We start from the raw sequence: 18308 nt of genomic DNA on the forward strand, positions 1-18308 counted from the left end.
CATTCATCATCATCTCAGATGATATTCTTATAAGATGTGATTGTAATGCTGCTCCTCCATTAAATGGTTTAGGTAAATCTGTGTTATCATCTAAAGAAATGACCTGCCATCTTTAAATGATTGAAAGATGATGATGCGCTAGAATCGCTCTTAGAACTTGGCGTTAAAGAAGTGCAAAACTAGAGTAGTATTGGGATGTTTCCCTTGTATTATAATAGATGCCTTTGAAGTCTTTTACCTATCTGTTACTGTTCTTCCACAGTTAATTAAAATTATTTACTTATGATAGAAGACTGTCTTTTCCTAAATCTTCAATACTTCTAAACTCCAAGTCCACTTAAGCTGTGTCTATCTCAAGCTATATAAGGCCTAAGATTCAACGTAAACATCACAAGAATGCATTCGTAAAAAGCTTTAAACATTTAACACATACAAGACCTTAAATCATCATTAAAATTTTATATTTATTTTCTCGTCCAGAAAATTGAATAAAGCCATGATTTAGTATTTAAAAAATAATTCTAACCTTAAATAAAAATTAAAACAAATACACGCAGGGTGGCCCAAAGGTCGCATCGCCCGCATTTAAATGAATTTTTATTTAAATTATTCTCATATTTGACTCTTTTTCCGTTTAAAATTTAAAAAATAAAATCACTTTTTCACTGCTTAAAAGTGATGTAAAACGTCTTTTGAAGTACCTTTTACCGAATGGAAAAATTTACATATTGAAAACTCCTTTTTGGAAAGTAAAAGTGAATTCTTTTAACTTATCATGTAAATTCGTTAAAACCACGTAAATTAAATTTTCTACTAAATAAATAAATAAAATACAATTTACACAGAAATATTCGCACTTTTCTAAGCTTAGATACTTACTTAATGGATTTAAGTATTGACGAGGTTGACCTTTCGTTTGTTTCATGCCACTTCAGGCAGAATATTCTTATGTTTTAACTATAAAAAAAAAAAAAAAACAGATATAGGTTGGTCCAAAAGCCAGTTAATCACTGTGAAGACTAAATTTTTAACATTACAGTATTTTGTAATTCAGTTAGGTAAGGGTACGTTGTTCTCAACTCGCGGTTTCTGATTCACATTAGCGCAGTTAACTCACGTTTGGACCACCCTTTATCTATTTTTGTTTTGTAATATACAATACGTTTTTGTTTGCAGGGTGGGCCTAGAGCTAATTAACAAGTTCGATGCTTTGTTACGACTGAACGATGTATGTAACAATGCGTTTAACACGTTACCTCCCGTTTCAGCCGGGTGTTCATTATAGAAGGGGTTCGAATCCTTGTGGCCTCTACGTGGATGTATACTCGAGGAGACATGCCCCATACTCCTCGAGTTAGTCTGGAGATGTTCAATTGTCAAATCTTCACCAATCCAAGAGATAGGGTGGCAAATTTTGGCACCAGACGGAGGGAAATTGTCCAATCGAGACGACTCTAATTAAGTAACAAAGCATTAAACTCGGTAAGTACCTGTTTATATAATCCCGTGTACTGTATTATACAATTGAAACCGTCCAGGGTGGTCCATTGTCAGTGCTTTACAACTTACAATGATAAACTGGCTTTTGGGTGTATTTAATCATGTTTTTCTTCTTATATTTAAATTAAAAATAATGACAAACAAGTAAACTAGTCACTAACTTTATTACAATTTTACAAGCAATAGTTTTTCTTATTAATTTCATTTTATTTTTATTTTTATTATTTTTCTAATCAAATTGGTCCAAATAAAGAAATATATATAATATAATATTTTCTTTCATCTTGGTGCTCCCTTTCTGCAGCAGAAAATTAATAAATTAATTTAAAAAAAGAAGTCAAAGAAGTGTTTGAAATATTATGAAAAAGTGTGTTCCTCCCTGGCAACATGTGAGTTATATTTTCTTTAATTATAATTCTAATTACTAACAATTGTTACTAAGCTGTGTGTTTAACAATAGAATATCCCATAATATACATAATTAACCTGAATTCACGCGCTTATATACACTAGAAATCAATTTATACTACAGTTTGGTGGGGCAAATTGCACTTTCAAACCATTGAAAATTAGGATTTTCTACAATTTGTTCATTGCCTCTTCAGTGTTTTCGTATTCAAATTAGACATTTTCTTCTTCTAATTTGTGTTTTATTTATTTATTTTTTAATTTGTTCACCATTCTAATTGTTTATGTACAAAGAATATAAGCTCCATCATCAAAAAATGTCATGACCATTGATTGATATATAAATATATATATATCAGCTATAATTCTTCTAGATATGTGTTTATTTAATTATTAAATTATAAAATACACATATTGAAGGGGGAAAATTATATTTTCAAAATGATTTTAAGGTATTTTTTAACGTTAAAGTGCTGACTTTTGTTAAACAATCACTACTGAATTTTTTGCAATTTTTTTGTGATTTTTTTAAAGTTGCAAAAGTGCTCCATTTTAATGTGATTTTGATTAATTTTTTTTAAGTGTATCACAATTTCTTATTGATTTTTTTAATAATAAATAGATTTATTATATATCTAGCTAAATTACTAATTAAGTAAGGTTATATATTTAATTTTTTAAAGACTTTCTTTGATAAATGAGCAAATTTCCTGGGCAAGTACCCAAGAATTAATTGATTTTTTCTTCAGAGATTGGTAAATTTCTCAGATAAATTCCCCCGAAGAATTCCATTTGTTTCGATGATTTTCTCTGATTAAATGGGCAAATACCCAAGAATTTATTGAAGTTTTAAATCTTTTCTTTGATTAATGGGGCAAATTACTTGGATAAGTACCCAAGAACTTTAGAATTTATTTAACTTTCTACAACTATTTCTTGTGCTTATAAAATGAACAAATAACAATTTTTTAAGCAATTTGCTTATACTTTTTGACCTTCGCTTGACCTTCGTTATACATTAAAACAATTTTAAAAAAATTCTATAATTATATGTGTTAATTAAGTGTAAGGTTGCATTCTTGTATACCTAACGCTGATTATTAATTATACAACGTTGCACAGCACCATTATAATAGAGGAAATTAATGCAAAATATATCCTTATGCACGTGTTCAAGATGATTAAGTTCTGTATTTCATGCGCCCCCATGGGCATATATTTATTTTTATAAATTAATAATTAAAATGAGACTTAACACGTGATGAAAACAAGAAAGAAAAATATATGTATATGTATTATATATATATTATATTTATATATGTATATATATATATGCAGAGAGAGAGAGAGAGAGAGATTCACATATATATATGGTCCCTTCATAGAATCATCTTCGATATGTCGTTCGAAATTGTGTGTGTTTTTTGTTTGTTTTGCACCTGAAGAATCACATTAACAAACATTTTCCCTTCAATTTCTCTTTTCGTAGCTCAGATTTCGTCTTTTTCGTGTCCAATTGTAGGCTCACGGTCCTTTTTTTCTCCATGTTCAGCAATTCTTGGAATAATTCTTTAACGTTGTAATTAGTTTTCGCTGAAGTTTCCATGAAACCGCAGCCCCATTTCTTAGCCTGATCCATTCCATATTGATTTTCCACTTCTCTACTTTCAGTCTCGTCGCATTTGTTACCTACTAACATAATCGGTATGCCTTCTATGTCCCCTTTCACCTCTTTGATCACCTGAAAGATCGGTTTGATCTCTTCTAAACTCTGCTTGCTTGTAATGGAGTATACCAGGATGAATGCGTGACCCTTTGAGATGTTTAGTCGTTGCATGGCTGGGAACTGATGGCTTCCTGTTGTATCTGTTATCTGAAGCGTACATATGTTCTTGTTGCAGCTGATCACCTGGAGGGAAAAATGACACCCAACGTCAATATATACATATAAGTAACACTAAACGTCAATATATAGATATATAAGAAACGTCAATAGACAATACTAGATACAGGCAACTGGGAATGGTGTGGTCACATACGGTGATAAAAGGAATGAAATGTTTAAAAAAGTACTGCAAAAGTTATGAAAAAATTGACTTGTGTACGTACAGGATGGAGTAAAAGTCAGTTAAACTGAGATAGGCGCAGTCAAAACCTCGGAATAGCGCTACTCTTGTAAATTACCAATGAATGTAATTAAGCTTTACTTGTATGCCATTCATTTGTTTGTCTCTGAAAGTGGCACTAAATCGAGTGTGGCACTAAACTGGGGACTTCAAACAACAAAAATTATACGTTACAGCGAGGTTGTGTATGTGGGCATTGAAATGTTCTCTGTTCAATATTTATGGGGAAGATCCGTTCGCGTGTATTCACTCGTATTCACTGGCACTTTACTGGAGTAGCGCTATATCGAGGTTTGACTGTCTTTAAGATTATATTTTGCGATTAACAATAAATAGCCTAAAATAATATACATTATTAACTGACTTTTGGATCACTGTGTTTAGGAAAACGAAAAATTCGAAATTGTCAATTTAATAACGTTTTTGAATTAATTTAAAAATACGGAAATAGCACTAAATCGAGTGCGGCGCTATACCGAAATACCTCGAACAATACATACAGTAATGGTGTCTACATACAAATTTGAGTTTGAAAATCGAGATTTGATGTTAACAATGTAAGATTTTTCATTCTAAACGTCTAGTAACGCTATTCAGGGGAGCACTATATCGAGTTAAAATCGTACATTTAATGTTAAGGGTCTTCTGTTTAATATTTACGGGAAAACCTGTTCTTTACGAGAGTGGCGTTATATCGGGGTTCGAGCGATAGAGTTTATACAGTGTACAATGAACCCTCACAAGTAAAACACTGCTTACTATGTTAAGAATTCACACTACATGTATTAAAAAAATAGCAAGAACTGTTCACTATATCGAGAACTACTATATAGAGTGGATGCTCAATATAGCGAACTCAAATCATCCATTATGTGCTTAGGGAATAGCGTGGGACAGGTAAATTCACTATATCGAGTGATCACTACATCGAGAGTGTGCTGTATAGAGATTATTAGTCGATAAGTACTGTAGTTTGACTTGTTAATCCCGAGATACGGAGGTGAATTGACAGGTGATGTCCTTTTACAAATACTTTTAAATTGGTTCAGGGATGAAGTTGTCACTATGGCTATGTATTTTTTTATTTTTTCCTCTAACTTATCTGTCAAAAAACCTAGAAAATAAGGAAATTTACCTGTTTCTTTTCCTAGAAAATTTTATAAATTACACAAAGGCTGCATGTTGATATAAAATAAACAAATAAAAAATTCAATATATATTTTTTTTCTGTAGAAAAACATGAAAAAATAAATCAAACATCGAATTTATTATTTATTTTTTTAAATGACACAAAATATTTTGATTTGTCCTTATATTGAGGAATAACCTTATAAATTTTTTATTATTCACTCTAATGTATATAAAAATCAATGTAAATACAGTCAACCTGTAATAATGGCCACCTGTAAACGACGGCCAAAAAGGAACCTCCAAACAATGGTCATTTTTGGCCGTCAGTGGAGGTTTAAACTAAATACATTCTTTTATATATATATTACTTAAGAAGCTTAACAATTTAGTGAAGACTTTAACTCAGTTTGGCGGTCAAACCTCGATATAGCGCCACCAAAGTAAAACACCAAAATAAAACACTCGTGCCTCGTAAATAGTAAATAACGAACGCTTAAAGCTAAATGTACGATTTTTGACTCGATATAGCGCTATCCCAAATAGCGTTACAGACATTTTTGCATTTAAAACGACATTTTCATTACCAAATGGAGTGACCTTCAAATCGCTAGACTCAGACTTGTGACGAGGTACTTCATTTTAACGCTAGACCCGATTTAGTGCCAATTTCAGAAGCGAACAAACGATGATACTAAATCGAAGTTTGGCTGTAATTTTAAGGGTTTTTTTATACGAAAAGTTTTTATAGATTTTTATCATTTCTAGAACCTTTCAGATGCTTGCTAAGCAATATAACGTACAGTACAGTACAGTATAATAAAACACAGGCGTAACCAAAATTCCTTCATAAAAATGCAAGTTACCTCGATATAAAGTAGTATATATAACACATTTCAGCAAAAAACTTACTTTTTTGCCATTAACCTCCAAACAACGCCATTGGACGTTGTTCAGAGGTTTCAGAGATTGACTGTGAACAAAATTTGCGTTTTTTCTGTACTAATTATTGCGTCACAACTGTAAACAATAATTTTTAATTGTTTCGTAATAATAAATAGTAAACACTATAACAAGAATTACTAAAATAGAATCAATTTATGACGTAACAATGTAATTATTTATTACTATGTTTATCATTTATGTGACGTAACAATGATTATTTCTGTATAATTTATAAACACTAAAGCTGTAATTATTACGTAATAACCGTTAATAACGAATTTAATTGTTACGCAATAATAAATTACAACAACTTTTGTTCAAACAAAATTCCTCCGTGACGCAACAATAAAATATTATTACTAGTTTTAGAACTTGATGACGTAACAATATATTTTTATTATTACGTAAATAATAAGTATTATTGACTATTATTGACTTTTTTTAAAAATGCAATGAATTAATTTATGAATTTAATGCAAATAAACTTTATTAAATATTAAAAAATAAATTATCGATCTGTTTTATAAATAGAAATAATTTTTTAAAAAAAATTATCAACGAGTTGCGTAACTTTCCCCGACAGAAAAGTTAAAATCGTTTGTCGCGCCATCTGTAGAGGGATTTTATTTTAAAAACTTTTTATATTTCTAATTATTACAAAATTGCAAAAAGACTAATTTTGAGGTTAGAGACGAATTTTATAAAAACAATTGTAAAAGATGATAACGAGTAAAATCTTCATTAAGCCCGACCCCACTGGAGATGCGACACGTTAACCCCCCTCTACCTCCCCACCCCTTGACCTTTAACCATCAAAATTTAGTAGCATCAATGTCCTTAATACACAAACCTCCCTGCAAAATTTCAGTAAGTTTCGACAGATGATACAGGAGTTATTAAGCTTCAAAGTGGTGCCCTTCAAACACCCAAACATACAACCCCCCCTAACTTTTTTGGATTTCTGGACGTTTTAAGGCCATCCCGGTGTCCAAAAATGTAAAAAAATTCTTGGGAAGGGGGTCATTTTTTAACATTCCCTCTGTTACATACAACAGTCAGAAAATTAATAATAAAAATCCTCGTGTAAAAAGTATCGAAATCACGTAACTTCATTTTATAATTACGCCATTTTTTCTTCAAGAATATTTAACAAATTCATTGAATTAAAATGTTACAAAATCATTTTCTAACTTAAATATTTACTTTCTTCAACTCCAAAGGAAGGACTTAAATTAAAATCACACTTTCCTAACATATTTAAGCTTTATTAAATGGTACATGTACATTAATGACGAAATTACTTTTTAAAAAATTATCTTTTTAATTACATTTTTTAATATATATATATTTAAATTAAATTAGAAAATGTATTTTAATGGTTGATAAAATTCGTCATAATTATCGTTAGGGAGTTGAACAAACTCATCAAAATAAATAACATTTGAGAATATTTTTCCACTTGGAACGAACTCGGGCAGTTTCGTAAACATTGATTTGTAAGTGCTTCTGGCTATTTAAATAACTCCAGTTCGATTGCTTTTCATTTTCAAATTTCGTAGATATTTAAAAGTCAAAAATATGTTATCGATTGTTACGTAATTGCAAATTTTCTGTTAAGACGACTTTCTCCTGTATTTTTCTTCTGTTTTTACTTTTATTTTTATTGTTACGTCACTCGATTTTTTTTAAAATTTTGTCAATTGTTACGTTTTTCTTCTCTTTTATGTAAATTTCATTGTTGCGTCATTTGTGTTTTTATTTGAATTTTTATTAATTGTTGCGTCATTTGAGTTTTTATTTGAATTTTTATTAATTGTTGCGTCATTTGTTTTCGTTTTGTTTGCTTTGTTAATTCTTGCGTAATTTGTTTATAAAGTTTAGATAAAATAAAAACAATGGTAAATGACATAGCAATTAACAAATAAAATGGCAAATAACGTAACAGTTTACAGAGTAAACAAAAGAAAAAATAAACAAAGTAACAATTGATAAAATTCAAACAGAAAACGATATGACAATTAATGAAATTTAAATAAGACAAAAAAATGCAACAATAAAAAATTAGTTAAACACGTGCAACAATGAAACATTCAGAACACGCGTAACAATGAAAAGTTCAATATTTTACGTTCGACGACAGACATTTTGAACATAAAAATGATTAATTAGCACATATTTCATTGGAATAATTTATTACTCCTAACCCTTAATACTATTTATTATTTAGTCTAAATAAAAAGTCCGTATGTATGTGTGTCTAATCACACCAGCGAATGAGATTAATTTACGTATTCTTTAATGTTATTAACACCCAAAATTCTACAATAAACTATGGCTCTTTAACATGCACATAATAAAGAACACTCAAAATGAATTTCAGACATAATAAATAGTCTCTCTTCAGTTGGTGTTCATGCACCAATAAACATTATAAAATACATTAAAAGGCCGTTTTGTAATGTTTATTTATTTAGACTAAATATTAAACACATTTCATTATTATACTGTTATATTTCTATACCTAAGTTAATCATAAAATATAACAAAACAATAAACATTTAAAACAGATATACAATAGCTGTATACATCATTAAATAATAAACAGTTGTACAGAATATATAGACACGTAAAATCAATAAATAAAAAGTCCATACAGTAATTTTTATGTCTTTAAATTGATATTTTCTAGTCGAAGTGATAGAAAATCAGTATGAAGAAAAATTATAGAGTTTAACCTTGTCAAGAAATATTCCAGAATGAAATTTATTTAAATTGAACACAATTATTTTTAGCCGTTTCAACTGAAAACAATTTATTTTTCCTTCTCTGCATCCCATTTACTTTCAGCATCCATCATTTTAAATATTGTATTTCTTGTATACTAATTTTATTGATTTTAAAGAGGAATTTAAAGGGAAGTCATTCGAAACGATTTTAAATGCATTTAACATTCAAACGAAATTCATGCAAATATCAAATAAACCGTTTAAAATAATGGAACTTTATGCAAATAAGAGGAGAGGGAATTCTAATTTTACGTATTAAATATCATTATAGTTTATTCGTTAAACTTAATGAGAATGAATTAATTTTTTACCTGTCTATAGGTGTCTTCTATTGTTGGTATGTAGCATTCTCTGAAGGTCCCTCTGACGAATCTTAGGACCAGTGAGCTCTTCCCTACTCCTCCAGCACCGAATACGACCACTCTGTAATCGTTGCTTTGTTCAGGCATTTTTAACTGTAAAAAAAATTTAAAAATATAATTGAAGATGAAATTAAATCTTTGAACATTTTTTATAATTAGTGCCACTCCTTATTCGAAATTGAGCATTTATACTGTATACAAGTGCATACAGTATGAATGTTCAGCTACTGAACACACTTGTATACGATTTGAATGGCATGTTGGCATTTTCATCACCGATAATGACCTTTTAATCAATGTATTGACCATTTTAATTCCGAGAAAAGCGATAAATTGCTGAAGAATTTGATATTCCATTGTGTAATCTCTTCTACATATTTGAAAAACAAGGAAAGATTGAATCAACAATGGAATCAGACAGTAAATATGAGTATTCAAATGCTGAAAAGCGCTTTGCTGCTGTGATTTGTAAAGTGTACGGACATTATTATTATTGCCCATGGAAAACTTAAAGAAAAAATAAACAATTCACACAACAAATGGGGCACGCAGAACAATACTATGGTGTTCAAAGATGTCATAGAGGTTAAAAAAGCAAAACAACGTGTAACTCTTCATTTGGAAGATAACGTGGCAGGTAATGATAAACTGCTGTCGTTATTAATGAGGTCAGTTCATGTGTTGTCACTCACACTCGTGTATTCTGGTAAAAACAATTTCATTGTTCGTACTACAGAACCTATGTGTGAACAATTTCATTATTCATACGTAATTTTTATATTTATAATTATAATACTGAAATTCTGTAGTATGTATTCATTGGGCCGAAATTTTCAAAAAAATGTATACGTGAATCCCCACTGGCGTCCGTGTGTCTGTCTGTCGCTCTTTAATCTCGAGAACGGAGTTAGATAGATGATGGGCATGACTATTGTTAACAAGGAAAAGTATGACACTACTGAAATTGAGAGCATTGTGATGAAAAATTGCAGCCCGTATAATTGCTCGTATTGTTCATAAAATTTTATTATAAAGTCGGGAGAGTTAAACGAATTACTAACGATGCTCTACTATGATCGTAATCTCGGTAGTACTCGAGCGCGCAGCTTTCCGGGTTTCTCCACGTGTCTGACCTTTAAATAGGGGCTAGTTTTGGTAGAAAGTTCTTTCCCCCCTTGGCATATCGCCCACGTGTTGCGTTGCCTTACTCCGTCAATCCAACACAATCCCCTCCATTAACGGTAAAACGGGTAAATAAATAACACTGCAATTAATGAAAATTCTGGTTTCATTGCCTCTGGCATAAGAATGCTTAACTTGAAAATATTTACTAATTAAAGTTTTATTAATAATTAATAGTATTTATCCAATGTATAATTAAACTACTGCACTGCCAGTAAATAACGATTAACATTTAACATTTAACATTTACAGCGGTGATTAAGAGTGGTAACGAGAATTGATAATGATCGCGCGTTACGGATGATAGTGCAAAAGTACAGCTTCAAAGTTCTTGATATTACTTGAAGATAGTGATGATTACACCCGAAAATTACACCGCAACTTCGAATGTTTTCACCAGAACTTCAGAGGAGTGAATTGATTTAATTGAGAAAACTTTAAAACCTCGATATACCGCAATGCCAAGACGTTGCAATGTGCAGTAAATAAGAAAGAGAGAATGACGTCGGAGCCTTTTTCTAATTGGCTAAAAAAGTTAGACACCCGCATAATTGAATGTGCACAAATCTTTATATCCTGGAATCGTTCAAGATTTAAATTACGTCATAAAGAAGCTTATCGAACGGATCGTTATTGAAGAAGAATCACCCCGAGTGTGCCCGTTAGATGCAATGCCAATGATTAGCAAAAACTTGGAATGAAGCTGCACGACGAACCAAGCAAATTGCTCCACAAAAGAAGGCTTCACTCATCAAATTATTGAATAATGTCGAAATTAAGAAACAGGGCGGATTTAGGGGGCGAAGAGCACAGCTGAAACCCCTTCTGAGTGCCTAGTCTCGAGTTATGTGAGTAACAACTCGAACGTCTCATGGTACAAACTCATTCACTAAGACCATTCATGACACGTGACACTCCCAACACACTCGTGTTGTTACTCCATAACAAACTAGGCACCCTGGGGGGGTTTCCCCGCTAAAGCCAGGTGCCTGAGGTAGTAGAAAATTTTTGTAAGGCATATTATTTCCTTTCTGCTCTCTCTGTGTATAGGAAGGAAAAATTTCGATTTATTGAGAGTCTACTGTATTATTTTTTTAACGTTTGGAAATAATAATATTGTTTTTTGTTTGGTGTAAAAGTAATTGATGTTTTGTTGGGAAAGATACTAAATCCTCTTTTATAATCGATAACAATATAATTACAGCTTTTGATAACAATTATTTAATGCTCTTAATCTGAAGTTTGCGGCTCTTATCCATAGCTTTGACGAAATTCGATACTGAGGAATGAGGTAAATTGCTCTGATGATATATAAACTAAATCAGAGCTATTGCCCTGAAGCTCTGTAGCTTTGATTTTGCTCAATATTGAGGTTTGTTGCGTCGATACAACATTACTACGATGTTGAAATTATCATAATCGATACTATTCTGCACTAAAAATTCTTGATCAAACGATGTTCGATGATCGAAACTCCTCGAAGAAATTCATTCGATACTGAATTATCTCTCTTTAAAGATCAAATCGCTGTCATCAATATCTGAAATTCACGATAAAAATCAGGATCTTATTTGATTGGGCAATGAACCCAAAGTTGAGTTTTAATTAAACACTTGGCTTTATTTCCATCTTTATTCTTTATCAACTATATAAAGATGGAAATAAAGCCAAGTGTTTAATTAAAACTCAACTTTGGGTTCATTGTCCAACAATCAACAAAACACGGTGTCAAAGAAGAAATAGATTTTATTTGAATTACGAAGTGGCAGCATGGACAAAGAGGAAGAGGATTATTAGAGAAAAATTGCGTTTGTATCGAATTTTACATGAAGAATCGATAGAATTATATTATTTAATCGATAAATTAATTAATTTTTAGGTAATGTTTCTTCAGAAATCGTTTAATTGCTTTCGTGACCAAATATTTTCGCTAAGTTATCGGCAAGCGAGTATCACCCGGCAAGGAGAATTGATTCAGAAAGTATGTGTAACATATAAAATTAAATTTTTTTAAATGTTAAAACTATAAAGGAAACGTTTAAAATCACCAAGGATCGAGTATAAATGCGAAAGGAATGTGCCATAAAGAGGGAAATATATGGAGAAAATTGGAATATTGAGCAATTCCTAAGAGCAATTTCCAAAAGTAAATGCCTCAAACGTATACAACAAAATAATAATTTAAAATTGTTTAAATTTCAAGAAAATAATAAAAATTAAAATTCGCCAATGCCACGAGACTCGCGCCAGCTACTTTAAAACGGATGCGCGGCGATGCGAATGGAAATCGAAAATGCTAATAACTTCCGTTTCCGGTAGCGAATAGTTTCAGAAGTTAGTAAATTTAACCATGAGAATATTTTGAATTTTATATATCAAAACCATTTCTGTACGATAAACCGTTGTTTAGTTATGGAGATGGACGACAGACATACAAACGTACGTCAAAACTAATGAAATTGTGTTCGAAACGGTTCAGAAATTGATTATCGGGTAATACATCAATCATTTTCTACATGCCATAGAAATCTTAAGTTATTTTCGTATATAATTGAAATTTAATAGCATCAGCTCCACTTTTAGTTACTTAGAAAGCATGCAGGCAGACAGCCAGACAGATTATATAAGATCAATCAAAACTATTAACGTTTAGTTTGTCAATTTTCTAGAAACCGCGCGGATAGACCGACAGACAAACGAAAAAATTGAAAACAAAAGCAGCTTTTGAAACGGATTTATAAGGCTGGTTTTTGCTTGTTTTTAAGTTAAAACAAGTGAAATTTTAATGTAAAAAACTTCCAAAATAGTTTTAAAAATTAATAAAAAGATTTTAAAATATATATAAAAAATAAAACATTAAAGGAAATGTTTCATACGAAGTGAAATTATTCATTTTATAACGTTACGTATTCGGAAAAGGGGAGAAAGTATTTTCAAATTATTTATTAAATAGATTTTATTCGAGATAAAATTCTTTTTTATTTATTTTTTAATATATAGATATATATATAAAACTGTGATGATAATTCCCCATTCATTAATAATAAATTACTTTATTTCCATTTCTTGGAATTTTATTCAAATGGAATTTCAATCTACATTGTTAAAATTCTTAAATATTTAATACGTTATTTGTATTCAGAGTTTACAACTACATTTTCCATCGTAAAAAATATAAAAAAATTCTTTGAAAACTTTCATTTCACTTTTAATATTTTTATTTTTTACTTTAAATTGTATAAATGAGAGTCTAAATTCACCCCTTTCGGTTCCATATTTTGCGTGGTTTATAGCAATACAGCCTTCTCAAGAGGTCCTCTAAGCGTGGGGCCCTATGAAGATCAGTTTGCTACTCGTACTGACTCTGGATATAACATATAAGAGGCCTCCCACCTCTAAATAATAGAGGTGGAGCCTCTTATAATTTAAAAACTGGAGGCTCTATACTCTAATCTGTAGCTTGTTTATTTGTAAATCAAATTTTAAAAATACATATAAAAATTTCTCTGTCTATAAATATGTACCATATATAAAATATTTAATCTGCAACAAAAATCTGTAACAAAATCTAATCATTTTTTAGAATTAAAATCTCCAAGATGTTTTTTGGTCGTGGATTCTACCAGCGATTACGGCATTTGGAAAATAACATAAATTCGTTCCGTTGATTGGTCGAAAGCGTGATTACGTAACGATACGTATAGTTTTTCTGGAATGCTAATTGGACGAATGTTTATAACGTTCGCGTATTTTAAATATCTAACCAATCGCAGATGACTGACTTTTTTTTAAAAAAATATGTGGACTTAATTGAGGAAAATTAGCGAAAAATTCGCAAGGAAGTTTTTAATTTATAAATATTACATTATATAATGTATCAAATAACAAAAAGTTTATAAATTATTATATTTTGTAAACATGGGATGATCTAGAATTAAGGATACGTGTACAGTTTAAAGGAGGAAAGGGGTTTACGGAAAGCACATCGTTGTAGACTACAAGGAGTTAGGGGGGGGTGGTCAAAAGAGGTTTAAATACTTTACACTTAATTAATGGACGGTACCTAACCCAAATATTAGCAAGGTACTTATCACAATTAATTGACTTTTGGACCGCTCTGGTATATTTATCAGTAATCATAAACAATTTTAACATGCAAGAACATTGTTATTCTATGTTTAAAATACTGGAGATATATATCTAAAAGTAAATAATTACAATATTAAGAATATATTTTATATAGAAATTCATGTAAAATAAACTTTCTGTGAAGAGTTACACGCAAATGTGCACTGTAATAAACTTTATACACGTACACGCGTATAATATATGTATATATATTTTTTTCTATAATGAAGTTAATAATATATATATATAATTCGGTCATATTTTATCATTTATGACATTTTTCTGCTCGTAAAATATCAAATATATAAATTTCTCTTCGTTCTTGTTCATATTAATTTCCTGATGTTCGTAAAGAATTAGTTTCGTGACATGATCGAAGCTTAGTTTTGAATATTTATGAGTTAACCTCACACAATAATTAATTAATCTGTACGTCTCACCTACTTCATATTATATTTCTGTATAGCATTTTTTTCCCCAATAATTTGTATACGTGTGACTCTATAAAAACCTTCCATTAACACGCTAAGTATGTAGAAAAGTACAGAAACCGGTACATAAATCAATGAATTTATTGGATTTTAAGCAAGCTTTAATGCATTAAAACGTATCTAGATTCTTAAAATATATATATATATAAAATATTTCTTCGAAAGTATCAGAGACATCTGATGAAAATATATATATTTTTTAGATTTTTTAGAATTGAAAATATATATTTTTTTCAATCTAAAAATTTTCTTGGAAACGTGACTATCTAAAAAAACCCGTTTCTAGTTAAGGATAATTGGGAAAATGTGTAAAAAAAGCACGAACCCGAATGCATTTTTAGACACGTTGTTCTTGTCAGGGTGGTCTAAAAGTCGATTTATCCGTACTAAGATTATCTTAAGTACAGGTTCGGAACGTACGGGCACAGACCTGGCTAAAAATAATAATAGATTTAACGCGAGTACAAAAAACGTGTCGAAAATCGTATATAATGCGCACCGGTAGTGCAGTCTTCTGCGCTGTTGTTCATTAGTCGGCGCCTTAAATATATCTTTTAGATATGTTTAAGCACTAGCTAACGATTTGTTTTACATTTTAAAATTATGTTATTACAGATTTTACTAACGGCTATTTTGAAATTTTATATGGAAATTTGATGAAACGAATGCAAAAGATACTGAGATCGTATATAATGCGCATCGATTGCTCTGCTGTTTGGCATTTTGATGCGATTAAACGAATGTCTCACTTAAATATATAACAGAAATACAAGAAAAAATATATACACAAGGTAAAATTAATTAAAAAATTAAGAATTTTCATCCATATATTACGAATTAAAATAATCATTTATATTCAGGAGAGTAAGATATTCATAGACGAAATTGTTGTATATAATACATAATTTTGAATGGAATAAATCATCAATAATGTTTTTTAAACCTGCACATAAAGAGAAACATAAATTTTCCAGGATTATACGGTACAGATAAATTTGTCGATTTTTATTCTGGATTTTTCTAAAAAAAAACTCTCCGCAATTTGATTCTGTCACGAATTATTGTTTGTTTTATACTAGAACATACGTTCTATGATAAGAAAATGTATATAGAAATATATAAAACGAAAATGAAACAGTATAGATTATTAACAGGACGTGGGTTGTACGACGCCCACGTCCGTAGATTAACATTAAAATCATTCGATCGTATCAAAATTCAGAGATTGGAGATGGGTAATGGTGATTTACATATTGATCTATATATTCATTGCTTCTTCTTACAAAATTTAGATGTTATTTTCTCATTATTAAAAACGGTAAAAAAATAAATGCTTGGCGTGCACCATACATCTGTTTTCATATTAAGATGCAAGCGACGCGACGCGACGCGACGCGGAGCAAACATAAATTGTTAATAACTTCTGTTTTCGGTTACGATACGTTCTAAAATTTAACGTACCTCATCACACGAATATGAGAAATTTTAAGTAATAATCTGGTTTCATTCCTGCCAGCCATTATTTAGTTATAACAAAAATATTCATCCTCCGTAACGAGATCCGAAACAACATACACCAACATAAAACAAACATAATTTTTCTGCGAAAATAATCTTTTAACACGAATTCTGACTATTAAGGAAGGAAAATAAACAATAAAATTATTCGAGAAGCCACAAATATACACCAAAAAGTGCATCTACAAGCGCTAAATTCTGAGGTTTATAATCGATAAAAATCAAAGAATAAAGTAATAAAGTGGTGTTTTCTACCAGTAGCAAATATAAAGATGATAAAATTCAATCAAGTAAAGAAAATTTTCCTTTTTGTGTAATAAAAATAAATAATATTACCTTCTTCGAATGAGTTTTATTCGATATATATATAATATATATATATATATATATATATATATATATATATATATATATATATTTTATTACAAGTCTATCTTTAAACTTGGAAGATTAGATGCTGCAAATGAAATCTTATTACCTCTCATAGATAATAAGGTTTTTATTGATGTTTGAAATGTCTGAATTCATAAACAAACGATAATATTTTCTCAGATAATTCTGTTTCTGCTTATCATTTTTTCCCCTCTAATATTGTTTAACAAAATCTATACCATACAAGTCGTTTTTTAAAAATATTTAATATTTCGAGTTTAGTTTTACTAATCCTCTCAATTTTAGAAAAAAAAAAGTAGAGAAAAGAATGCTATGTACGCACCGTACACTTACTTCCATATTGAATTAAAACGCGCGCGACGCGACGCGACGCGGCGTGGCGCTAACGTAAAATTGTTAATAATTTCCAGTTCCGTTAACGATTCGTTCTAAAATTTAATATACCAGTAAGACGATTTTTTGGCAAAATTTATTTATTTATTTTTTCAATAAAAATAATTACTTGAATTTGTTTTTTACGGAAAAATATTCAAAAATTCTTCATGTTTACTTTTGCTCAATGTGAAAATTCAGTTGATAAAATGTAATTTATTCGTCTCGAGCAATGATTACTGTTTTAATTCATGCTATTCAATTTGATTTTTATTATTATTTTTTAATAAAAAAAATTCATATTTCAGTTTTATTTATATAAAATTTTAATTCATTGATTTGATCATATGATAATTTAATTCTAATAATAATAATAAAGATAATTTTGTTTTTTCTTAAAAAAATTTTAAAAAAATAAAATAAAACTAATTCCATTTAATTTTACTGAAAAATAAGAATTTGCTTCATTTTTTTCCATATTTGGAATTAAATTTTATTTTATTTTTTTTAAATAAAACGCAATTTTATTGGTCCAACTTTCAAACTTGTAATTCGGAATTTTATTTATTTAATTAATAATTAGAATAAACATTAATAATTAATTTTAATTTCATTCATGTAATAATAAAGATAATCAAATAATTAAAATTATTATTAAAATATAATTATAATTAAATGAAAAGAAAATTATTTTTGAATTAGGAATTAATTTATTTAAAAAATTGATAAATAAAATCTTTAAAATATTCTGATATTTTATCGATTGAAGATTTGAAAAGAATATGTGTATACATTATTTAATATTTAATTCGTGATATGAATTTTTAAAAACAATTTCAATTTTAAATAACTTTCTTAATAACTCAATTATTTATGAATGAAGGTTTAAAGCTATCTCTTTTCTAATATGACATCAATTTTTAAATACATTTTAAAATTTTGTAATTCAACATAATTAAAAGTTTAAAT

At 29.4% G+C, this 18308-nt stretch overlaps 1 protein-coding gene across 2 annotated transcripts in view; it reads right to left on the bottom strand.

Annotated features, from left to right (window-relative positions):
- Positions 1-1645: 1645 nt before the first annotated feature.
- The window catches only part of LOC136983165 (GTP-binding protein Di-Ras2), a 48204-nt gene continuing 31541 nt past the window's right edge, over positions 1646-18308 (bottom strand). For both annotated transcript variants that reach the window (XM_067279820.1, XM_067279821.1), the window contains 2 exons: positions 9205-9348; positions 1646-3817 (listed from right to left, as the gene is read on the bottom strand). In XM_067279820.1, coding sequence (XP_067135921.1) covers positions 3356-3817; positions 9205-9348 — 606 coding nt within the window. In that variant the 3' untranslated portion in view covers positions 1646-3355. The remainder of the gene's footprint in view (positions 3818-9204; positions 9349-18308) is intronic.

The sequence above is a fragment of the Centruroides vittatus genome, unplaced genomic scaffold (assembly GCF_030686945.1).
Source record: "Centruroides vittatus isolate TY-2023 unplaced genomic scaffold, ASM3068694v2 contig_877, whole genome shotgun sequence".
Lineage (NCBI taxonomy): Eukaryota > Metazoa > Arthropoda > Arachnida > Scorpiones > Buthidae > Centruroides > Centruroides vittatus.